The sequence below is a fragment of the Xyrauchen texanus genome, chromosome 41, assembly GCF_025860055.1.
Source record: "Xyrauchen texanus isolate HMW12.3.18 chromosome 41, RBS_HiC_50CHRs, whole genome shotgun sequence".
Classification (NCBI taxonomy): domain Eukaryota; kingdom Metazoa; phylum Chordata; class Actinopteri; order Cypriniformes; family Catostomidae; genus Xyrauchen; species Xyrauchen texanus.
The window spans coordinates 7,861,973-7,888,706 of NC_068316.1; the positions used below are offsets into that span (position 1 = coordinate 7,861,973).

A 26,734-nucleotide genomic window follows, 5' to 3' on the forward strand; every position below is an offset into this window, starting at 1 on the left:
ACATGTGCTTTTTTCCCACACTTTCACTCTGTTCGTATAGAGGAAGTCCTCATAGTTGGGTAAACATGACCCTCAACTACCATTTCTTTTTTCGTCAGTCAGTAGGCCATTGGCAATAGAAATGTACCATTTAATTTTAATGTGATTATAATAGAGAGAGAGAGAGAGAGAGAGAGAGAGAGAGAGAGAGAGAGAGAGAGAGAGAGAGAGAGAGAGAGCGAGCGAGCGCGAGCGCTGTGTACGAATGTGTGTGAATATCTCTTTAAGAATGAAATTGGATCTTCACGCCCCTCATCTCAGCCACCATCACATACTGCCATCATCGACTCACATCAGTTTCACATCAACATACTGGTCAACATGTTCTCACCGACTCGGGGTTATACAACTGACACAAGATCCAACTCGCTATTAACGGCGTTATTATAAAGACCTTATGTTTTTGTGATTGATATGAAAGCATGCATTTCATGTCACCGTGGAGGAGGGAGGATAATATTAAATGTTGCTGATTGACGAAAACACACGGATTTTTCAGCCCATGTTTTCAGAGACCATGCACAACTAACCAACATACATCATTGATGATTGATAAGAGGTAAGCATATGCATAAGTGCGTGCATTTTCATTGCATGACATGCAGCAATAATTTAATGCATATAAGCTGTGCGCTCAGCCAGCATTGCGGTGTGATCTGGCCTAAAGGAAAGCACGACAACAAGAGTCAATGTCCGTCCATCGCACTGTATTTAGAGAGCTTCAGGGATGTATGCACTTATTTATGTTGTCACATCGCCTTTGTATATTTTGCACATCTTCATAAAATCCACATCTAGCTACATAGACGTGTGCGTCTGTTACACAAGATGCAGTTCATGCCGCACACCACGGTTAAATGACCGAATCTATTGACAAATGAAGGCAAAAATGACATTAAAAGGCACAAATATGTGATTTAAACATGCACATAACTGCTTTGTGTTGAGTCTGAACTGAAGCAGCACGTGAATATGTTCCGGTTGCAATGTAAAGCATATTTCAGGTTTGCGACTGGAAAATCATGAACTTTCACTATGTCTAATGAAAGTATGAAAGGTTGCACAGGTTTTTAGGATGTATTTATTTTTGTTTTCTATTAAACTGTCCTGGTCTGACTGCAGAAAACTGGCCTACTTGCTCATGCATGTGGTCTTTCACCCTGCTCTTCCTGCTACGGATATACAGTTGAGACATACGCTTAGGTTGAAATCATTAATGCTAATTGTTTAACCACTCCACAGATTTAATATTAGCAAACTATAGATTTGGCTAGTCGTTATGGACATCTACTTTGTGCATGACACAAGTCATTTTTCCAACAACTGTTTATAAACACTGTTTTTTTTTGTTTTCACGTTTTAAATTTCAGGAATTGTGAAAAGTTTGTTTGGCTAAGGTGTGGGTAACTTCTGACTTCAGCTGTATTTATCTACATGATAATCTAACCCTTCAAAACAAGAACTTGTGAGCTGGTGAATCACTGTTTTAAAAGTACCAGCTCATAAGAGTCATTTAGTCATGAATTGTACTAAACCATTCACCATGTTTGTTGTTGAGGACAGCCGGTGAACATAACACAATAGAAAGGTACGCGGTGTTATTTCACAGTGCATGCTTTTAATGTCACCACATTCAATTCAGACTGCAATCTCATAACTTGGGTAAAATATGATTTCTTTAATGATGCTGGTAGTTCAGCGGTGGAGCAAAGGAAAATTGGAGCTGGAAAATAGAAAGATGCTTCTTTCATAGCAAACACTAGGCTAAAAAGATAAGTTTAGTTTTTTATGCCCACCAGCCACAGTGCTGTGAATGCCCAATTTCACCAGCCACTTTGACTGTTTTTTGTTTTTACCAGCTCCTTTGGTTATACATAAAGGTATATAAAACATCACTTCTGAAGCTGTTGTGAATTATGATGAGACATAACAATTCATTACTGTGGCTTCATGTCACTTGCTTTCAGGGGCGTCGGACTGGGGGGGTAAAGGGTACCGAGTACCCAGGGCCCGAGGCAGGGGGGGCCCCTTAGAAGTCAGTTTTCTATACATACATATTTGGTACGGGGGCCCAGCAAGATGGTTTGTACCCAGGGCCCAAAATTTGGTGCTACGCCCCTGCTTGCTTTGTATGGTTATGTATTAAGCAATGTTGTATTCACAATGCATGCAAATGCCAACTTCTCCATGGAAATCTAGCAAACTAAACTTGGAGCACCTCTTGAGATGGTCTGAAATAATTTGCAGCATTCTTATGGACGACACTGTTCTTGTAGTTGCAAACTATTTTCAGATGACTGAAATAGCAGAAACCGTGAGCACTCTGCATGTGTATGTTACATGAGAAGCGTTGCGCTTTTGGGTGGCAGAGTGCCTCTTTATACACAGCAAATCAACAGCTTTATTCTTTTGTCTATTCTTCAAAATATAATAAAGTGTGTTCAAATGTGCGTCTTTGTGTCTTGACAGCATTTCTTGTCACATGCAACTCCTAGATTTTAATAAGTTTCCCGTCACAGAAATAACCCACCACTGCAATGTTAGGTGGGCGCTGATTTTAATTTGATTAAATTCCATTGATCATGCAAGCTATAACATAGCTACATGCAACACCACAAATGTAAATGTTTAGCTGTTCTGCTGTTGCTAATAAAATAATATTCTGAATACATTTTGCCCAAGTTACAGGCTAAATAAACGTGAATGTTTTCAAACATTATTTTTTTTTATTTTTTTCTGCAAATCATCCCGCGGGTGGAGATGACTCGTATCTGGCCCGCGGGCCCTATGTTTGACTCCCCTGGTCTAAAGATTTTCGCTCTGTTTTATGGTTTTATTGTCAAAATAAACAACAAAATTGCTACCTAATACCCCCAACATACACAAAACAAAAATAACATCACACCCAAATAGAAATACATAAGTGCATAAAAAAGACAAAGTTCAACATGTAGGGAAAACAATGAAAATATAAAATTGTCTCCCTCCACTGCCCCACACTAGGACCCCTCCAAATGAAACAACTGCCACATTTTCTGTCATAAATCGACAGGTTCCCCAGCCATCTGGAAGCCATCTCCTTGAAAGCTGCCACTTTACCCAACACTGTGCACCACTCACGAAATGAGTGTACATCAGTTGACTTCCATTCCCTAAGGATTAGCTGTCTGCCAATCATCACGCTGGTTAGGTCCCAGCTCTTCATGTATTAATCTCCTATATTCAGGACCCCATCCATCACCCAAAATACACAGTCTGGGGCAAAATGAAAACTGAGTGTCCAGTATGTCACACACATAACGTTCCTGAATCTTAATACAACCCCAGAAAACATGGGTTGTGTCCCCATCTCCTGACTGGCATTGCCAGCAGGTGGGTCAGTCTTTAAGACCAAGCCTATACAATCTAGAATGGGTCCAGTAGAACCAATGCAAAATCTTATATTGCATTAGATGGATCCTTGCATCTCTAGATGCAGACCTGATGCTTTTTAGGATCCTAGCCCACTCTCCCTCCTCCAATACCAAGTTTAAATCTTTCTCCCATATTCTCTTGAGAGAAGATAAAGCTCCATCCCCCAGACTCTGAATTAACAGGGAGTAATAAACCGAAGCTTCATGACTTTTCCCATAAGCAGTAAGCACCATTTCCAGAGTATCTGCAGGTTTAGGTGGGTGAACACCACTCCCAAAAACAGCACAGAGTAGATGGCGCAGCTGTAAAAACCTAAAGAACTGGGATCTAGTAATCTTAAAATGTTGAACCAAATTATCAAAAGATCTCAACCCTCCACTCTCATATAGTTCACAGAGTGTAGCAACCCCCTCCCAATCCACTCTGACCAACAGAAAGGGGACTTAATAATATGTAATTTAGGGTTCAGTCGTAGGCTTGAGGCAACATTAAAATAAATGTCCAAATTGAACACTCGACACTGTAGTCCAAACCATGTGCAAATGCTTTGCAATGGCAAAATAGGGGCTATAAATTCTTGTTTAATAAGAATCCATGGAGGGGTCCTCTCATATAGAACAACCAATGAACCAAATGTCTAAGACCAAACACATAATAATAAAACAAATCTTGGGTTGGCCTAGCGCACCCTTGTAAATCGGCCTATGTAACTTATTGAAATGTAACCTGGGACGCTTTCCATTTTAAATAAAGGACTTCGCTATGCTATCAAATTGTTTGAAATAAGAGAGGGGGACATCTAAAGGGAGAGACTGCATTTCTGCTAAAACAATAATGACTCTTCCTGATTTATCATGAATCTGTTTGAGAATAGTGAATTGTATATGTTTATTAATCAATATAATAACTCCCTTGCTTTTACTTGAGCCAGCACTAAAGAAAACATCTCCACCCCATATCTTCCCAAATTTTCCAGCTTCCTGCAGGGAAAGATGCGTTTCTTGAAGAAACACAATATCATATTTCTTATGTTTAAGAAAGGAAATAACCTGGCTTCTTTTTATGGGGTGCCCCAACCCATTTACATTCCATGTGGAGAGAAATAACCTATTCATATTAATATTTTACATTTTGATATAATAGAAAAAATTAATTGTGTGTCAAAAACAAAACGATAAAGACCACATTTAAGCATCAGTGCAACAATTAAACCCGAACATCCCCCGAACAAAACAAATAGAAAAAAGAAAAACTTGCACATTAACCCCGCACACGACAGCGCCAACTGGCGTCAATCCCTCTAAACTCAGAAGGTCCATGTACGCCTACGAGAACCCCTGTGACAACTTTGCCGTCGGTTGCTCAATTTTGCCTCACAAATTTGTAAGGCAAAATTACATAACAGAAAATACTTTGTAAAATAAACCCAGCCAATAGGCAGAGTAAATACAAATAATGTGTAGATTAATTCACAAAACTGCCTTGAAAGTGTGTTCCTCCACAAAACAATATTCTAGCCGATATAAAGCCGGTCAGTGTCCTCGGACATTCAAACAAATTTTCAGTGAGCCGTCTGTCCGTGAATGTAGCAGATGAAGTCATCATTCCAATGTCCCACGGAAATACTCCACAAATCAAACACCAGCCAACAGGAGGCATAAGCACGAGAATACCGAAATACCTTGCGACCGTCTTTTGTGTCTATTCTCATTTTGGCCCAGAAACATAAGTGCAAAGGCAATCTTCCATTGATGTAAGATTTTCTTACATTCCCTGAACCGATCGCATTTCTCTCTTGTCGAATTTGCAATGTCTGGGAACAAGCAAGTATTGTGATTCTTCCAAGAAAGCTGTCCTTTGCTCCTCGCCTGGCGTAACACGAGATCTTTATCGGATGATCTCAGAAATTTGTCCAGGATTGATCAAGGCCTATCTCTCTCAGCAGATCTCCGAGCCGGGACTCTGAGTTTGCTCAATTTCCATTTTATGGCCTATTATGTCGAGCAGACTCTGGAAGAGCTCGTCTAGGAATTTCACCACATAACTTCCCTCCTCGTGCTCAGGAATTCCAACAATATGGACGTTATTCCTGCGGCTTCTATTCTCAAAATCTTCAAACTTTTCAAGGATATGTTCCAAATCAACTTTGGTCACGGGCGGACTAGCGGATAAATCCCTCTCTGATGACTCCAGATAATCTATTAGTTTCTCAACATCTGCCACTCTTGCAACAAACCCAGATAATTTTATTTCCATTGCCGTAATTAATCAACGTATTACAACGAGATCTTCCAAGTCAGCAAGAACCTTCGTCAGCATCACCAACATGCTGGATCTCCTCTCCCGCCACACCATCCAAATCGAGTCCCCGGTCTGTAGGCCTGTTGGGGCTTTCATCCAGAACACCTAAATGTATTTTAATGTCTCCAGAGCCTGAGGAGTTTTACTTCTTTGCCATGTTTTACCTCAATGAGCAAATGTGTAACTGGGTGTATTGAATTTCAACAGATTATAACATGAGAATTTTCACACTCACATGTCCGCTTCTTACATGGCATCACGTGACCCCCGACAAAAGCGTTGTTAAATATGAATCATAATTTAAAACACAATTGTTTCACTGCATTTTTATTTCCAAAAAATTTTTTTTCAGGAATTTCAGCTTTTAATATGACTGAATTTTTGTTTTTTTACTGTCTCTGGATACCAAATGTTTTACTTTAAAATCATATTGATATTTTTTCTGGGGTTTAAATTCTTAAACTCTGCTAATTATAGAAGAGGTGTGTTCAGGTTTGTGTAAATTGAATTTATGTATTTTTAATTTAACAGATCTGGAAAAGGATTTGCATGACTTCATTGACCCTTAAGACACATGGCCATATTAAGCACCTGTTACCCTCTATTATTGTATTTTATGATGAATTTTATGAAAATAATCCACATTATGATCAAGACATTTTATTTTTTCTAGATCTCTCGCTCACTGTCACAGACACATAACAGAACAAGTAAAGGACATTTAGTGTGTTTCTATGAAGCATGCTTAAAGAGTGGTGTAAAAAAGTTGTTCTACACACGCGTTTTATGGGTGAAACCCTGAAAATGGTTTGAGTTAAAAACATGTACACATTATAACTGTAAACTTTTCATAGCAATATCTTACATTCTGTTCTCTTCTTTTTAATGAAAGACAAAATATTTTCTTGAATTGTTCTCTTTTGAATTTCTAAAAGTGTGTGAAAAGTTTTAAAACTTACATTGCCTTCTGTGGCATAACATTCATGTGAACACTATGAAGGACAAATCAAATAATCACTAAACTCTATCATACTAGTGTTTTCAGAAAACCAACATCTTTGTGAGAGTGAGTGAGTGAGTGAGTGAGTGAGTGAGTGAGTGAGTGAGTGAGTGAGTGAGTGAGTGAGTGAGTGAGTAAAGCATCACCATGGCAGAATATATCCGAAGTGTCAAGATCTGATTGGGTGGATTTTTGCCATAGAAATCTGCAACCTTGACTAAATTAATCTAGAGGGGATTGTGGTTTACAAAGTGGGTGCCATACCCCGCTCCCCCTCAACGAAATTACTCAATGCCCATCCCTTACTTATTATGTTAGTAACAGTTATTAAAATCATTATGTAAAATAGAGAGACACATGCACGTTTTTAGTCTGTGAAAAGTACGTATGTTCCTGTATGTTATGTCACAGCTGTGGCCATACATTGCTACGTGACCTTTTTGGAGGTCTGCCCTTAACCAGCTTGAGAAACCCCATGCTCTGAGTGGGTGTAGTATGTATGCATATGTAGCCTATTGCTACATAAAGAACATCTATTTTTAGTGATGCCATGTTTTTTTTTACTCCGATCACCCCATAAGGAGATGTACTGATGTCATGTTTAGCTAACACTGTTTGACTATGTTCTGAAATCACACCAGCTCTGTTGAAAGTAAACATGTTGTTTATAATGTGTTATGTGATGTCCCATAAAGACCCAATGAACTTACTTTTGGTCCTTGTCTATGAGCTTTGAAGCCATCTATACGTGAGCTTACTCCTTAAAGGTGACAAAAAATGTCATTTTAGCAGATATACACATTTTAAACTTGGCGTTCTTCTAGAAAATGAGCTAAAATAATGATTACTCATTTTGTACGTAGTATCCAGTGTTTCCCACAGGATTTTGTGAAACTTTGCTGGGTGGACCCTGGACCCTGGACCCTGTTGGGGGTTCCTGGGGCATTCTCCCCCATAAGAAAATGTTATACATTTTAAAGTTAAATGAATCAATCTGGTGCATGTGTGTAGTGGTGGTGGCGGCATAGTGGGCTAAAGCACATAACTGTTAATCAGAAGGTCGCTGGTTCGATCCCCACAGCCACCACCATTGTGTCCTTGAGCAAGGCACTTAACTCCAGTTTGCTCCGGGGGGATTGTCCCTGTAATAAGTGCACTGTAAGTCGCTTTGGATAAAAGCGTCTGCCAAATGCATAAATGTAAATGCACGTTGAGAGCAAAATTAAGCACGTTTGTAGAAATTTGTGCTGTAGTAGTAATTTAATCAAACACATTGTTTGTATAAATATGAATGATGATGACATGGCAAAAAAGTCATACCCACAAAGCATAAACAAGACCGAGTTTTATGCAGTTCACAAATGGTCAAAACACAAAATCGACTAGCGCAGGTATTTAGCCAGGTCTCGACATTAAGCATTGTCATGTGCTTGTCCTATGGACAAGTAAATTGGTCATTCACTTGTCTGAGTAAAAAAGTTACTGGTCCGTAGAGAAAAAAAGACATTTAAGTTACATGCTAAAGTAACGTCAAATTTTATGTTGTATATTTTTCTAAAATTATGACCGATGCCCAACCTAATAGTGTACCTATGCAATCAACTCAATTCTCTGTGACAATAGTCGCCTCCCCTCCTGGGGAGGGGAGGAGGCTATTGTCATATGATCATTATTTTGTTACGTATGGCAGTCAAATAAAGAAAAGCCTCAATCGCCACCATTAACAGCATGGGTGCTCGTAATTTTTTGGAATGAGATCTACTTTTTCATCATGTTATTGCAGCAAGATCTACCCTGTACAATAAAGGCTATACATTATCACAATACCACAATTTCAGTAGTCTGTAGTGAAATTTTACTATCAATACCACAACAAATAATAACACTTAATATGTTATGGAAGAATGTTTACAAGTGCTTAAGTAATAATTCAAGACTAGTAAACAATCAGTAATAAAATAACAATAAAAAAAGCAATGACTAGAAATGGATTAAAAATAATAGAACAAAAAGTGCAAATAAAGAACTCAGCTTTTTTAAAACCGTATTAAAAGTTTTTAACAGCAGTAGGCTTTCAAGTATTCAAGTAAACATTCAGAATGAAATGCAACATAAAACAACTACTGGTCTTCAAAATATATGACTATAATTCATGAATACTTTTTAAAGCTACTGAAGTGTACTAAAGTATGGTTGTTTATTTATAATGACATACGACAGCAGCAGGTCTATTAGCTTATATTTATACTTCCTGCTGTTTACGTTCACTTTAGAAATCACTCTCTGTGTTTACATGAATACCTCACCAAGACGGGCATTTTGGCGGAATTTTCTCAGATTCAGAAAATTTGGGGGGGGACTGACTTGACGGAGTGAGAGAGGCTTTGCTGAAGCAGCAGCGCGAAACACAACATTAGAGATATTTTATGGTATTATGAGAAGTGTAAAAATATTTTCAGTTGAAACTGTGGCGGGACAAATTAGTCCGAAGACACCCCATGTTTTCTATTAGCTATTATGGGCCAAAGGTCACAAAACGTAGATCTGTGGGTAGTGGTGTCAGTACAGAGCACGCAGATGCCCCATGGAATATGGGTGGCATTTCTATTCTCAGAGGTAGTTTGGGGTAGAAAGGAAACCAAGAGGAAAGAAAGGGGAAATGATAACAAATTCTGGTTTCCCACACTGGGTCTTTCAGTGCAAATATGGCCTAGCCTCAGATTTAGCCCAATTGACCATGAGAATATTAACCCAATGGCATGTTCTCTAATAGACAACCATATATGGTGGGAAGTAAGAACCACTTAAATGCACTCAGAATAGCATGAACGAGATTTGCATTTAATTTTGTCTTGATGGCTTTTCTTCTGATCTCTTGATTATTCTCAGTGGGAAACGCTCCAATATTTTGCCCAAAGTTTTATCATTATGGATCATTGCTTTCTAATTAAGTGGTTTAAAGGGACAGATTTTTTGATCTGATACAGAATGAGACAGATATCAAGAGGAACTTTTAAACTGTAGCCCTTTTATTCTCAGACTTAAGATTTTACTTTCAGAACAACATTGGAGCTCAATAGTATGTGGGACATGTAGAACTACCATAAAGGTTCAGCCTATATATTTTATGATTTATGAACATAAAATCCCTTACAATGCTATAATAAGTAACATGTTTACAATAGAGCTGTGTAACATGTCTCAGATTTTGGATAGTGTTGAACGGCAACAAGCTCTTGCATTAAGCAAATTTTGTCAGTAAGACATTTGAAAGATGCCGGGGTCATACAGTATGCTGTGTCACGTATTTGTGCACAAAACCTGTATGCAAATGTTTTCTTGAAGAAATCATGATTCATCAGTAAGTTTTTTCTAAATTTAAGGTCAAATTTAAATCCAACTCAAACCACATTTAAGGATACGGTTGGAACTGTACAAGTGAGGTGGTGTGGAAAGCCCTTATATGAAGATGATTTGGGCATGAATCATGCTAATTACTAACTGAGGGAACACGCCCCCTCATTTAGAATAATCCTAGATAAACATTTTAGACCATCAACATTAGAACATGAACATTTATATGTGTAACTAGTGTGCATTTTAGTTTTTGTTATTTCTTTTTGAATTTTGTCTATTTTATCATATTTTTTTATAAAAATGTATTCAGATAAAATGGCATATATTAGTCAACAAATAGAATATTATGGTTGATGACAAAAATGTGTAAAATGAAAAGATATATAAATACATTTTAAACTGCAAAAGACCAAACTTAAAAAATTCAATTTTGGAACATGTATAAACATTTATTAATTGAATAAATTATCAAATATATAAAAGATAAACAAAATTCAACATAATTATTGTGGCGACATCCTTTTTGTGTCGTCTTTATTAGCTAACGAAGACAAGATGAAAAGACAATTAAGTGTTGTGACATGTTTTTTTGAAATTTTGTCAATACTTTTGTCATATTCATTTAAATCCATTTTATTCTAATTAAAATGACATCAACAAAAATAACATTATGGTTGATGACGAAAATGACAAAAAAGTGTGTCAAACTGTAACAGACCAAACTTTTTTTTTAATATATTTTGTACAATTTATAAACATTTATTTATTGAATCAAGTGTCAACTATATAAAAAATAAACAAAATTCAACCTGTAATTATCGTCATGATGCATCCTTTTTGTCATTTTTATTAGATTAGTTCACATCATATTCATTAATTTTAATAAATGTAATTCTAATTAAAATGGCATGTATTAGTCAATATAAATAACATTATCATTCATGACGAAAATGTGCAACATGACAAAAACAAGTGCCAAAGTTGAAAAAATGTCAAATATTTCAGTTGAATGAAACCCAGTGAACTTCTGTTCCCACAGTCAGTATTCTCTTTAAGAGTCCATGATAGATACGTGGGCTTTACAAACACCTCTTTTGTTTTTTTCCCTTTTAACATTGAGTTATACCAGCTGGCAGGTCTGCTAAACATTTACTACTGTAAGTGTTAGTTTCCACTGGGTAATGTTCACTGTGTGATCTCAACAGCACATTGTTCATGGCCTCATTTAAAGCGTCTTCACTTAGCTGTTGTGGTGTTTCTCTTGCAGTGGGGTCGGGTGGCCATGGACCCCTTCAGTCATCTGATTCTGCTCATCTCTGTGGTGAGTTTCTGTACCTTCCAGTGGCTCTTTCACACCGTCAGCCCCTGGGTGTCATCCAGAATCAGCCCTGGCTTCCTCAAACTCACCCACAAACAGAAGATCGAGTGGAACTCAAGGTACACAATTTATGGTCTATCTCCAACACTGAGAATGTTTGCACAGCACTTGTGTCATTTGTTAATTCATTTATTTGACCCATTTTTTTAACTTGCCTTCTAATAAAACTGATGGTTCTCGCAAATGTGAATACTTTGTGCAATTTGTACATAGCACATGGTTAAACTTGACTGGGAGTGGTTCATGAATAAGAAGGTAGGTTTTTGCACTGCAGTGCTGTGCTCAAAAGTGGTGCAAATGTTTAGTGAATTCACCCCTTAGAAAGAAAGTCAGAGAGGGCGAGAGAAAGCTGCCTGGGGATAGTACGCTCATTTTCAGTGGGCTGGCAAGAGTACAGGCAGCTGGAGAAGATCTTTAGATGTGACGCCCACAGCGCTTAGTTGATTGACAGCAGTCAATTGCCCCGTTTCGATTGTTTCAACTTGACATTGTTCTATGGTTGAAACAAAGTGTAAAATCTGTTGCCGTGTGTAATGGAGGAAATCTTTTCCTTGCATGTCTCTGCAGGACCGTGTCCACCCTCCACGCCCTGCTGGTCGGCCTTTTCTGCCTCTACATCCTGTTCTTCGATGAGGCCGTCAATCAAGACCCTGTATGGTGAGTGCTCGGTCTTCAAGACTGCCCTGTCACACTGGGAAAGTACTGCTGTATTGACAAACGAGATACTTCCTGTCATTCTGTTTGACAGGGTTCCCACGATCATTGAAAACCTGGAAATATTCTGAATATTTGCATTGTCATGGAAAAAGTTATGGAAATTAAAGGAATAGTTCAGACATAAATGAACATTCTGTCAGCATTTATTCACCCCTTTATGTTGTTTCAAATCTGCATGACTTTCTCCTGTGGAACGAAAAAGGAGATGTTAGGCTCGGTCACCATTCACTTTCATTGCATCTTCCCTTCAGTGAAAGTTAACTGTGACTGAGGCTAACATATACTGCCTATTAATATCTCCTTTTGTGTCATACAGATTTGGATCAAGATTTGGGGTAATTAAACAATATCAGAATTGTATATATTTTTTTTGTTGAACTATCCATTTCATATCTCAGAAGTTATGAAAAAATCACGGGAATATCTATTTTGAATATGTATATCTCCAAAATATTTTATATGCTAGATATTGCTCTTGTGAAGGGTAAAGCGTGCTCACAAGCCATAGTGATGGTCCGATTTGTGAGCGAATCATTCATTCATTCAATGAATCGGTCAAACTGGTATTCAGATCACCTGTATGATTCACAAGTGAGCCGGTCTAAATGTAATAATTAAAAAAACAATCCTTATAAAGTAATCACAAACGATTAGAACTGTTATAGACCGGTCGTAAAAAGTGTGGGAACCCTGCTTCTAATATGATCATGAACTCTGAGTAATTGTAGTACCTTCTGCTTATCTTTAACACAACAGGGGAGATCCTACTCTGGTGAAGATAAATGTGAGCATTACGACAGGCTACCTCATATCTGGTGAGCGCTTCCAGCAGCTGTATGGTACCTCTAATTTCGGGTCTTCTGATAGATGCAACATTTTTAATTGGTTACACCAAGCAACATTTATCTGTGCACCCCCAAATCATCTCTTTGTGGTTGTTTTAGCCTTGTTTTTAAGGATAACGTAAAGCATCAGTTATAGTTGGATGATATGATTGGTTTGAAGGATGTAGAATACAGAGGTATATAGAACAACAATATGTGAGATATATTAAAAAAGTAATTCATAGTTAACCCAAAAATCTTCATGTTTAAACCCGTATGACTTCCTCTGTGGAACACAGAAGGAATTATCTATTGTTGCTATTGTCTAAGGAATTATTTCCAGGTTTCTTTTTTTCCCATGTCTAACAAATGTTGGTCTTTATGGGGCTGTCAAGCTCAAAAATGACAAAAAAGCAACAAAAGTGCTCTATATAACTCATAACCTACATTTTGTGTTCTGTAATCTTTGACTTTGTGTGAAGAAGAACTAAAAAGAACTGATTTTCACTGAAAATCTTTCCTACTGCGTAGCTCTCAAATCTCAATGGTGCTTGTGGACATTTCAAAATTCTGCCTCAAGACATGATGGTGAAACCAAATTCCATTGGTTCTCCCGTTCCTTCAGAAGAATCATAACGTGGCACATTTGAACATTTTAAATGAAATGCAACCGGGAATATAATTTGAGAATCTTTATGGAATAATTAAAAAATTAGATATTGGGATAAAACGAGGTTAAAACGGCCACATTGAACCATTTTTGGAACGTCACTGGAGCAACATTTACTCGATTGATTGTGTAGGTTGGGCATGTTTTGAACTATCATTTCATTATTTGTAGACATTTGAAATGGACCCTTTTCACACTTCTGGTTTTCAAATGGTGTAAAACTCTTTAGTGGTGATGGGGAGACCACAGCACAAAACAACACAAAACACATTTCCACGACTTTCCAAAAGAGGAAAAAATTTAATACAGCAGCCAGAAGAGAGAAAAATGTCAAATCTACTATCACTCCCTCAGTAGCTGTATTAGAAACCCCATTGCAAGAGTTGCATATGAAAAAAAAAAAAATATTATGCAAGGCTAATTTAAAAGATATGTTATGAATGTAACATCAATATCAATATAAATATAGAAATATTGCTCAATATTAGTCTCTCTTAGCCAGAACTATGACTGCAGCTCCGACTATTTATGTTGCTAAATAAGGTAGAAATGCATCATCACATTGACAGTCTGTGAAAAGGGTAAATTGATTGAATTTCTTGTTTTTGAATTTTTATCTTTTCCACTTTTTTCTGTCTGTTTTTCAGATCTGCTGCTTATATTTTACTATTGGAGAGCAATAGGAGACAAGTTTTTTGTAGTCCACCACCTGGCAGCATTGTATGCTTACTACTATGTACTGGTGAGTTCACTGTTGTCCCATAACAGAACATGCAGGCAAGATGGGAAAGTGACAATCAAAAGTGAACAGTGGTGGCGCTCGGGTGTTCAACTGGTGCTGAGAGCACTTTGTTCCCCTCACTAACACTTTGTGGCATCGTTACAAATGTTGAGACCTAACACAGTGCTAAACCACAAACTATGGAGTAGGATGGTATAGAATACTGTTGGTTGTCAGAAGCTGAAAGTCAGATTTGTCCCATATGTCCAAGTCAGCACAGTTTCAGGCCAGTTTACATGAATGCTTACATTTGTGGCCGTTTTTTTCATGTAGTAATCAGGACTTAACAAGGATGGCCTTGGGTCACTGGCCGCATTTCCACTTTCGGGCTAGTGCGAGCCAAGGCTATTAACTGTTCAGCCAGACCAATAGCCTCAGACCTCGAGCAGCAAGACCAAAATCGGTGCATTCCCATTATTGGGCCAAAAGCCCTGCAGTGTTGTCCTAAAACCCACCCTTAATACACCGCCCTGGAACCATCGTCACACACCCTTCCCATTTCACAAGCAAGAGGGAAGATCAAGCTATGGAGATTAGATGGCCCTCAAAATGAACATGGTGTAGACTTAAGCTGACGTTTGTTTGCTTATTTCAGTCTTTGCTTGTTGGAAAGTGAGACCTGACTCGAAACGTCACCTCATTCCCCAAATGGCCTTCTTTGGCCCGCCGATTAACCTTGGGCCAAAGGCACTTGGCTGTTGGCCCTGAGGAAGTCCAAGAGGTGACAGTGGGAATGCGACTGTCCTTGGCACGCTCTAGCACACCCTCATTTGACCTGATAGTGGAAACTCGGCTATTGTGAGAGAATGGAACTGTCACATTCTTTGATCTTGTAAATGTGTTTTTATGCCATATAAATATTTGGATATCTGTGATGTATTAAATAATGTTGTCGGGAATTAAATGCTGATTTAAACTAAGGTTACATTATCTAGCCGGCCACCATAAATTAGGTTTGTCAAAATTGTGAGAATGGCAGTAAGAATGGATTGAAAATTACACATCAGTCAGTAAGGTTTTGCATTGTATGCCGTTGTTTTATACTTAAGTATAAACTTAACATGTGTTATTAACCACTAGGCTACACCAATAAAAGGCCACTGCTGTTCACTCTTGGTTCAGTTGAACCATTACCCTCTAGGTCACCAGGTTCTTTAGCTTATAATGGCTATGATGATAATGATGATGATGATGGTATTTTTTGCATGGAATGCTCATTGAAGGTTATGCAGAAGTCCATTCTCTCCTCTCAACACTTCTTCTGACCCACTGACCCCCTCAGCAACTGTATTGGTCAGTTCTGGCCAATTTTGGCCCAACTGAACCAGATTGTGTGCATGTGTTGATTCTCGCTGTTCCTGTTGCACTGGTGGACGGTTTCCTGTGTGCATGCTCTGATACCTTCCCCTGCTTTGAGCTAAACTTTCGCTTAAAGGGATCGTTCACCCAAAAAGGAAATTATTTCATAATTTACTCAGCTACATTCCAAACCTCTATGACTTTATTTATTTCATGGAACACAAAAAGGCTGTAGTGGTCACTCTTTTCCATGCAAATATAATGAATGAGGTTTCAGGGATCAAAAAGGATGCAAAAGCAGACAACTTGTCTGCTATATTCCAATCTGAAGACATGCGATAGCTTTGTGTAAAAACAGGCTGTTGCAACCAGATGCAACCATCATTAAGTGAGTCAAACTCGAGAAGCAGATTGAAAAGATCAAAATTAAAACGACGATAAATTGCGAATCGCGCCAGAGAGAGCTAGGAAGAATGTTACAATTTTCAGTGAATGAAAGTGGTCTGTATGACACGTGCGCTATATTCCAAATGTTCTGAAGCAGCCTGAAATTTAAGTTGTTGTTAACTTCTACCCTAGCTGAGAGAAGTGATGTCGGATTCGTGAATGAATCATCTTTTGACTTTGACTCAATGAAGATAATCTCTCTGGAGGTGAAGTTAATTGGTGAATAACAACATAAATTAAATCTGTTTACCACACAGACCTATCGAATGGCTTCAGAAGACTTGGTGTAATAAAATACTTTGTATTCAGCTTCAGTCCCCATTCATTGCATGGAAAAAAAGTCAACCATGCAACACAGCCTTCCAAATTTTCCTTTGTGTTTCATAGAAGAAAGTCATATGGGTTTTGAACAAAATAAGTAAATGATGACAGAGTTTCCATTTTTGAGTGAACCATCACTTTTAACCCTCTCACTCTCTCTCTCTCTCCTGCATCTCTCTTCTCATCTGCAGGATGAGTAACAGCGAGAAACCGCTTGTTTGTTGGGCTGTTTCGAGATCTCTCTGTTGAGGGTTCCAATGAGTCCTCGATTCACCCTCACTCACGTTATGGGAAGGCTTTGCTGATTACTCACCATTCCGATTGGCACGGAATATGCATTTTACCATTAACATGGATAAAGAGGACCATATGAATCTAAATTAGGCTACAGCTGACTCCGCATTGACATGGTATGCGGAACAGGTTGATCTGTTCCTCAACTATATGATAAACAACTACTCATGGGCCTTATGCTCTACTTTTATTAAAACATTTAGCAGAGAAATCATAGTTATATGGACAAATAACTTCTTAGGCATGGGTCATTCTATAAACTGACATCTTTTCCATTTTCAAAAAGAGGTTTTTAAATTACACTTCTGTGAGATCTTAAACATTCAATCAGATTAATAATGTACTTATGTTAATAAACTGCATTGTGCCATCTATTGCTAAATGAATATACCTTGTAGTAATGTGAGTTGGGATGTCAACTATAAAAAGTAATCGGTCGTATCTCAAAAATCTATTTTCTAATGCACATAATCTTGGCAATGAAGTTGACATTTAAAGATTTAACCAAAAGAGCAATGTGATTTAGTTGGGCCGTAACCATGCAACAACTCTAACTCACCTCATGATTTAAGTCATTATTAAAGTATTGTATGTTATTGACACACTTAAAAGGCAACCCTTGTGTAGAATGACTCATATAATGATTTTTGTTGGAGTATTTGTTCTTAGAAAATTAAAGAAATCCTTTTTCTACAAATCAGCAGTACTGAAATATGCCTGATACATTCAAATGCATTTGGGGCAGCGACTGTTGATGTTAGTGGCTGTGTTGTTGCTTACTTATCCCACAAATAACTTGCACTGAATGAATGGAACTTGAGAGTCGCTTGGAAACTGAACGTGCATTTTGTTGTCAGGATGTAGACCATACTGTCACTGGTCACTTTAATGACTGCCTAGGAATACATGGAAATGTTCAAAATTACCCTTATTACAAGATTGTTTATTGTAGCATCAAACTGGAAGTCTCTGTTGGGTCTCACTAAATAATTAAGTCTGTCGTTTAAGTCATAAGTGTCATTCGTTGTTATTGTTTCCTGTGTTATTTTCGAAATAACATGCTGATTGACGTTCTTTAGCTGTTTTGGGTAGCACTGTTCTTTTAGCATTTCAGTCCATTAGCGGCATGTTTTTAGGATTCTGTGTCGTTAAAAACTTGAAAAACGTTTATTTCTAATGGAAGTATTGTAGTAATTTTTTACAGAATCTACATATGGGTCGGGCGGTATGATTAATTGTGCTAATTTATTTTTATCGTAATTTGTTTTCCTTCACTTTTTAACATGCTAACACAAATTAGTATACAGGAAGTTTATGACAATTACTTTTTTTCTATGTTTGGGTATTTCAAAGGCTAAATTCAAATTTTCATCTAAATTCATCAGGTTAAGTCATTTGTAAAAATGAAGTGCAATAAACCCCCAACAATTTGTTTTGGTTTAATAATTGTGCTTCATCTTTAGAACAACTTTTTGATTAGATTTAGAGCTGACAAATAACTTTTTTAATTGACAAAATCTAAATTGTCAGTGTGTCATGCGGTTTGTTCCTCGTAGTGCATGTCAAACGAGTCTTAAATGTGGTGTTGCTGCTGCTGTGTCGTTCGGTTCTTCTGCATTTAATCTGCACCTTTTTTCCAAGAATATGTCTGTCAGTCTGTCTCTGTCCCCACCTAACATGACTTCTTGAATAACGTAGTCTCACTTCCTCTTATCAGCAAAACCCTTCATGCAAAAACTACCAGTGTAAATGTTAGTCGAGTTAAAAGATAAGAGCCAGACTTGACTGATCTAGATAGAATCTCTCCTCTCCTGTCTTGTCTGCTGTCCTGCTGTTATGGAACTCTGAGCAGTTACTGAAGCCCAGTTACAGTATGGACTTACCAGTACCTAGGGGTACCAGCATGCATCTGTTAGCCAACCTGATTGTTGATTTTTCTTTTATGGTTTAAAATGGAGTAAGTATACTAATGTGTTTTTATTGTATTCCCTAAAGGTAAGTGTGTTATTGAAATGCAAATGTTTGACGAGGAATTGGAATGTACACTGCAAAACGTTTGCCAGTGGGGTGAAAAACAAATTAATTATTCAAGACTTTATATTATGCAATTTAGCTGTTTACGTAAATATATCTTGTTTTAAAATTGTTTAGATATTTATACTTGGAAACAAGACAAAAATACTAATTAAAAAGGTTTTTCCAGTGTAAACTTTACTTAATTGAGGCATGGTCATCCTATTGCTGCTTTAAATAGAAATAGTAAGGGCTTGGTATTGATACAGATTTGAGTTTGAGATATATATATATATATGTATGTATGGTATGTGTGTGTGTGTGTGTATGTACATACATACATACATACACATATATATACATACATACATACACATATTACATTTTCATTGTTTACATGCATAATTTATACTATTTAAACGTATTTACATTGATGTGTAGAAAAAGTGCTATATCGGCAATGTCTCTTTAAGAATGACGGCAGTGTCTCACTGGAGTGTTGAGTGAACATAACGAGAGAATGCTTTCTTTAGCGCATCCGTGCTGTGTGTTATTCGAATGAAGTGTGTCTTTTGTTGTTTTTAAATCAACAACTGACTGTAAAGGATATTAAATGGAAAGGATATTAAGAGACATTATTCAATGAGAAATTGTTTGATCTCATCTTATTACACGAAACGAGTCAAACCATACTTCTACTCTCAAAACGCTGTGAAAGGATGTGAAATCTGAAAGTTTACCAGCCAGTGGCTATAATCAGTCATTTTTAGTTATATATCGTGAAATTTGGTCGCATGTGCGAGTTTTGAACTTTCATTGTAGAGGGTTGCCACATGATTTTTAGATTTATGAATCAATATTGAGATCATTCAAATGAAGATTGCGATGCATCAGAAAATCTATATATTTTTTTTATCATGTCTTAGTAATGATAATTAAACAATTGGCAAAATTGTGGTTTTTAGAGGAATGCTTAATTTGAAATCTTCATTTTCTGAAGTCACTTGGATGGCTGTCCATTGCTGCACTGATAATATACAGATTTCATTTCTAACCGTAGGCTCATCATGGTTACATTTCTTTTGGTAAACCATTTAAGTATTTAACTAACTATATTTTAGGCACTTAAATGGCAAAGATTAGTAATCTGCACTGAAGTATGAAGTTCCTTTCATCCAACAGTTTTACTGTTTTAATGGCCGTAACAGATTATCAAATTTGTTCTGCTCTACTGTTTTATTTAGTTTAGCACAAAATGGAACATCATTTGTGTCCCAAATGTCACGCTGTATTATCTTTATTATCAAGATATAATTGTAAGATTTAAATCATATTAATATATTATACATAATTTGAACATTTATTATTCTAATATCAACACTTCCATGTATTTCTGTCCCTCCATACAGAAAATATGCATTGTTTTTGAGGGTTATCACTGCTGCATATACACTGTTACAGATCTTATATAACAGGCTGAATAGAGACATAATAGTGAGGCTCATTTCTTTATCTTAAAATAAATACTATATTAAAAGTCTTTTTGAAATGAATGTTCAATAATGTGCATCCACTCAGAATTCAGAAGTTCAATTCTTCATCAGTACAATTGCTGTTTGTGGTTTGTTCTTTTCACGTTGCTCAGAGTGGAGTACCATAACTCAACACCCAAGCAATTACTCTGGGCACCTGACAGCTGGACATATTTAAACTATTAGGATGAAATTGATTCATGAGAGCTGATTCTTGAAGCAGTGCTTTTCTATAACTCTTGTCTGTGTCATTGTCTGTTTGTTCTTCACCTTGTTGTTCCAGGGTCAAGGAATGTTGCCTTATTTTGCTAACTTCCGTCTGCTAGCAGAATTTTCCACGCCTTGTGTGAACCAGCGGTAGGTATTTGTCTGATTGTGTTTAAATATATTGTGGTTTTGTTTCTGGTCTCTGGGCTTATTGGCTGATTAGATAATCGCATGAATAAGTGGATGTACCTAATAAAGTGCTCAGTGAGTGCATATGATTTTTTTTTTGGTTTTACTATATACAGTAATTAAGAGACACTAAGCTCTTTACTTAACTGCTGATCTCCTGGGATTTTCACACACAACAGTCTCTAGAATTACTCAGAATGGTGCCAGAAACAAAAAACATCCAGTGAGCATCAGTTCTGTGGATGGAAACACCTTGTTGATGAGAGAGGTCAACAGAGACTTGTTCAAACTGACAAAGTCTACAGTAACTCAGATAACCGCTCTGTACAATTGTGGTGAGAATAATTTCATCTAAGAATACTATTCTGAGATGAGGGTTGGTGCTGATTTGGCGGCATGAGGGGGACCTACACAATATTAGGCAGGTGGTTTTAATGTTGTGGCTGATTGGTGTGTATGTGTATATACACCGGTCAACATTTTTTAAACACTTGACTGAAATGTTCTGAAGGCATGTGCTTAAATGTTTGAAATTATATATATGTTTTAATTGTACAAATTTAATTGTGCCACCATATTAATTTAATTAAAAACTAAAATAAAAATAAAAAGTTTATGAAATTGATAACTTGGACCAAATAATAAAGAAAAGCAGCCAATAAGTGTCAATAACATAGATGAGAACTCCTTCAATACTGTTTATCCCAGGGTGATACCTCAAGAAGTTGGTTGAGAAAATGCCTACAAATTCTAGGCAAAGGGTGACTACTATGAAGATGATAAAATATAACAAAGTTTTGATTTATTTTGGATTTTGTTTAGTCACAATATAATTCCTATAGTTCCATTTGTGTTATTCCATAGTTTTGATGACTTTATTATAATATTTTTTTTAATTTTATAATGATCGTAAAGAACCTTTGACCAATTGTATGTGTGTGTGTGTCTGTATTTATATATGTGTATGTATGTATGTATGTGTATATATATATATAATATACATACACACACACACAGTATCTCTCAAAAGTGAGTACACCCCTCACATTTTTGAAAATATTTGATTATATATTTTCATGTGACAACACTGAAGAAATGACACTTTGCTACAATGTAAAGTAGTGAGTGTACAGCTTGTATAACAGTGTAAATTTGCTGTCCCCTCAAAATAACTCAACACACAGCCATTAATGTCTAAACCGCTGGCAACAAAAGTGAGTACACAGACACCGATCAGCCACAACATTAAACATATATATATATCTGGTGTATATGTAGGCCAAAAAAAAAATTGTTGGTAAAAATAGAGCATTGTAACGGATAGTAAGTCCCCAGTGTATTTCAGGCTTGTTTATATTTAAGTCCAGTGTTATGCACCAAATCTGAATTTTTCTGGTTATTTTGTGGATTTTGGTTGCACATTAAACTGCTTATATTACATTTATTGTTTATATTAATTTTGGACACTTGAAGCCTCAGTGTGTCTGCCTGTCATAGTAAGGAAAGACTAAGAAATATTTTTTTCTATAAACTATCGGATGATTAATTGGTCATCGCCCTTTTCCACCACCTTGGTTATCGGTATCGGCAAATCCACTATCATTCGATCTCTAGTTAAAAGTCCACAGTTATGCACCATTTCTGAATTTTTCTGGTTATTATTGGTATTTTGGTTGCACACTAAACTGCTTATATTACATTGTTGTTTATTGTATATATTAATTTTGGACACTTGAAGCCTCAATGTGTCTGCCTGTCATAGTAAGGAAAGACAAAGAAATGTTTAATTATTCTATAAATAGATTAGTTTTTTTAATTATCGGCCAATTAGCTGTCCCTTCCATTTTGATTATCGGTATCGGCAAATTCCATTTATCTTTTGACCTCCTAGGCTTTAGAACATTTAAATTTAAGTGTGGGTGTGGCTTCCCAGTGCAATGCAACAGAAATAGAAACTAAGCAACATACTGTCACTTGTCACAGTCGCAGCTGGTTAGGACAAGAACTATTGCTTTACTGCTTGTTGCTGTATCTCGTGTAATATGTAACAAGACCACTTTTCATGATCCAAAAATGTTGAAAAATGTCTCTTTACATTTATTTCATACTGATTATTTATTCCCTCTGAAATGCTTTGGAGTACTGATGTTAAATGTGTGTTACAAATATGCTTTTGTCAGACAAAAAAAATTACAAAACTAAAATGAATTATGAGAAGGTTGATTCGTTTACTTTGTCATTTTGCTCACTTGTTTTCCAGCTGGTTCTTTGAAGTATTAGGTTACCCCAAATTCTCCAAGTCCAACATGACTAACGGGGTTCTAATGGCGGCTGTATTTTTCCTGGTGCGGATCGCCGTCATGCCAGTGTATTACAGTCGAATGTCCTCTGTTTACGGCACTGAGGCCTTCTACAAGGTCTCTTTTGGTGGCCGCAGCGCGTGGATCTTCTCCAGTATCTGCTTGGACATCATGAACATCATGTGGATGCATAAGATCGCTCGCGGCTGCTATAAAGTCCTGCGCTCCAGCCGAAAATCCAAAGCCATGAGTCAGGAGAATGGAAAAACAGATTGAGCACAAGCAAAAGGCCTGAATGCATTTTAAATGTATATGCCACTTGCTCACGGACAGCATTTGGGGTCTTGTTGTCGGTCTTCAAGAGCAGGTATACGTTAGTGGGTGAATGGGACAATACAACCTTGTGGAGACCAGTACAGAGAAGGCAGACTTCCCAAGAGCAATATTTTCGGTCCATGGCCAGATCTTTCAACTGAGAAGACCTAAAACCTGACAGACCTCCTCCCTTTTTGTGCTCGTTATGAAACTGTACACTGAAGGTGCAAATAATGCGCTATTCGAGACCACAGCTAAAGCACCTGAACTGTATTTTAACCATGTTTGTTTTTTGACCCCAGAGGCTGGTTTTTAATTCTCAAACTGTGGGCAGGTAAACCACGTTATTTATTCATCAAAGTCCGTTCAGTCACTCTGAACCACTGTACTGTGCAAAGGGGTCAAGAGGTCAGCGAATCGCCTGATGTTCTTGTTCACTTTGAAGCCGGGTGTATTGACTGTGAAAGATGAATCAAAACTGCACTCGGAAAATCAGAGATAGCAGGGTTTGCTGGAAGAAGAACCCTCCCTATGGACAAACAATTCTACTCGACTTGATTTATTTGTGAATCTCTTGGAAAATCAACCATCACACTGAACTTGGGATGTATTAGATCCTGATGAAAATGATGGACATGCAGATCTGACTGCTTGTTAATATAGTTCTTAAAGGGAAAATCTGGGATAAATAGCCAAAATAATCTTCCGCCTATTTGATTTATGTGAGATTGGAGTAGTAATGCGGAACCCTTCTCACTAAACTGTTAGGGTTAGGGTTAGAACTGGTTTTGTTTTTAGGAGTCACACATCAGTTTACAAACACACAAGATTCAAATGTATGTTAAATAGCCAAAAAGTTGGTAGTGTGAAACCCTTCTCACTTCAATCCTGTTAATACGAAACTAGTTTTGGTTTTGAATGAAATCTGTTTACACCTGCACCAGATCCCGTTCTGATTCCGTTCTGTTCCCACGAAACAGACTCTACACTATGTTCGCACTGTACAGGTAACTGCATGCGACAGTGTTGTTTTCGGAATGTTTGCATTGTACATGGAACTTTTATTGAACATACGGTAATTGTTTTAATTATGTATCCAGTCATTATTGCAACTATGGGTAATGTTTTGCAAAAGGGATTTAAAAGGAATTCTAAAAGAGCTCGAGTTAGCTCATGAATATTAGAGAATTTTTGGGGCTTTGGTGTCAAATAGATTTCCTGCATCATACCTAATTTATTTAACCAGTTTTACACTTGGAGAGCATGGTAATGTTTGAACTACATATTTATTATTTTGTAATGGAAAGATATAAATGGTGTCAATTTATGTGATTTAGATATACAGCATATGAGAGAATACACAATACAGAGATACTTTCACAAATGCATTTTAAAAATGTATTGTCACTATATATGAGGAATTATTGTAGAATATATTCACATGTGCATTCAGTGGCGACACAGATATGAGCACTTAGGTTTTATTGAATGAAATATTAAAAGGTATGAAAGACAGTTGAGATGAAAGAATGCTTTTCATCGCTCTGATGCATAACGGTTATGTTTTTAAAGAACAAAGTACTTGAATTTGTATCTATATTATTTCGAGAGAATCCTTGTTGTGATTTTTGCCTTTGCATTCAATCACTCAAAATGCCTTTTTGTTTGTTTTTAAATAAAGATATTTTATTTACTTGGTTTAGTGTCATATTAACACATGGTTCATTGTATGTTCATGTAATGGATGTACAAACCAACTTTGATTGTTTTTATGGGTTTTTTCCTCGCCAATGTTACAACCAAAGGTCTGAAGTAAAAATGACTGTTTGAAAGATGTGTTTTTAATCTTAAATATGAAACTAAATGGTGATACACCAACACAAAGAAGGTTTTTTATACTATTTTAAAATGCAAACTGCATATGGGCCAACAGAATTGTTGCATAGAGTATAAAATACAGCAAAGGGAAAGCAGGGACAATGATTTATTCAATATGTTTTAAAAACCTCTTGCAAGTTATTTCCACAGCACTGATTCGATTATAAAGAGAAAAGCATCACATTTTTTGTCTTCTGTTTGCCAAATCAATTTTGAATTATTCTTTCATTAAAATGCTAAATCTCCAGTGTTAGGAAGTGTATCCTTGCTAGATATTAGAGCTTTAAAATATTTTTATGTAAAATAATGTCTTAAAAGTGTGGACACTGGACCCTGCAAATACATTGTAGTCAAAATGTTCAAATTTGACACGTGGAATGTGTAAAGATCGAGTATCATGACCGTTTCTGTTTTTGTTACTGACACATTTCATGTTCTGATTTTATGTCACAGGAAATTGTTTCCATGACTAGGTTTACATATATTACCAAGGTGGCTACAGGGTTTGTGTTCCCACATACCTAAGGAATGAATGACAGTCACAGTAATGTTTTTTTTTTTTACATTTATTCTTTCAAATGTCTTTTTCACATTTTTCATTTACATTGTCATTTTCCTCAATAAAGCAATATGTTCACCTTGATCCATGAGCACTTTGTGTTTGCTTGTCAGGGTTTATGTCAGTATGCACATCTGTTATAATTAAATTTCATGGCAACTGCATCACAATTCCTTTTGTGTACTGAAAATGATCAGATGCTGACATATTACAACTGAATTTTAATCTGTTACCAGAAAGCAAAGAATTACATACAGCCTGATCTTACGCTAATCTTAATGCCTTTAAAATAAAGGTTCCACATTGAACCCAAAATGCCAACTTTTTATTCTCTATTTCTCTGAGCCATCTAATTACTGGTTCTTGAAAGCCTGAATAAGAAATAAGCATTGAGGCCTAAATATACATGTTTTATGTTAAAGGAATATTCTGCATTTTGCTCAATCGACATCATTTGTGGCATAATGTTGATTACCATAGAAATTAATTTCAACCCGGCCCTCGTTTTATTCTCACTGACTCACTGTAACCAAGATTTATTTGTATTTTTTTAAGAATGAGGGACATTTTTGTGGTAATCATCACTATGCCACAAATGCTGTCGATTGAGCTTAACTACTATATATATATATATATATATATATATATATATGTAATTTGCACTATAAAAAATAATACAACAGGTCAAACATTTTAAAGTAAACTAATATATATATATATATATATATATATATATATATATATATATATATATATATAATAAAGTATAGGCTATTTGCAATGTTTTATTAAATCCGAATGCAAAAAAATAAAAAAACCCACATTAACGCATATATTTACATGTTATCATGCAACACTTGCCCAATCTAATCAATATTCATGATCTACGCTATCGCCCC

At 36.6% G+C, this 26,734-nt stretch overlaps 1 protein-coding gene across 1 annotated transcript; it reads left to right on the forward strand.

Annotated features, from left to right (window-relative positions):
* Window positions 1–328: 328 nt before the first annotated feature.
* Window positions 329–25,914, forward strand: LOC127634159 (TLC domain-containing protein 4-B-like). The gene is made up of 7 exons (XM_052113575.1): window positions 329–598; window positions 11,379–11,548; window positions 12,057–12,146; window positions 12,963–13,021; window positions 14,348–14,442; window positions 20,671–20,744; window positions 23,044–25,914. Exons 2-7 carry the CDS (start codon window positions 11,394–11,396, stop codon window positions 23,357–23,359), a joined length of 789 nt encoding a protein of 262 aa, XP_051969535.1. The 5' UTR covers window positions 329–598; window positions 11,379–11,393; the 3' UTR covers window positions 23,360–25,914.
* Window positions 25,915–26,734: the final 820 nt, after the last annotated feature.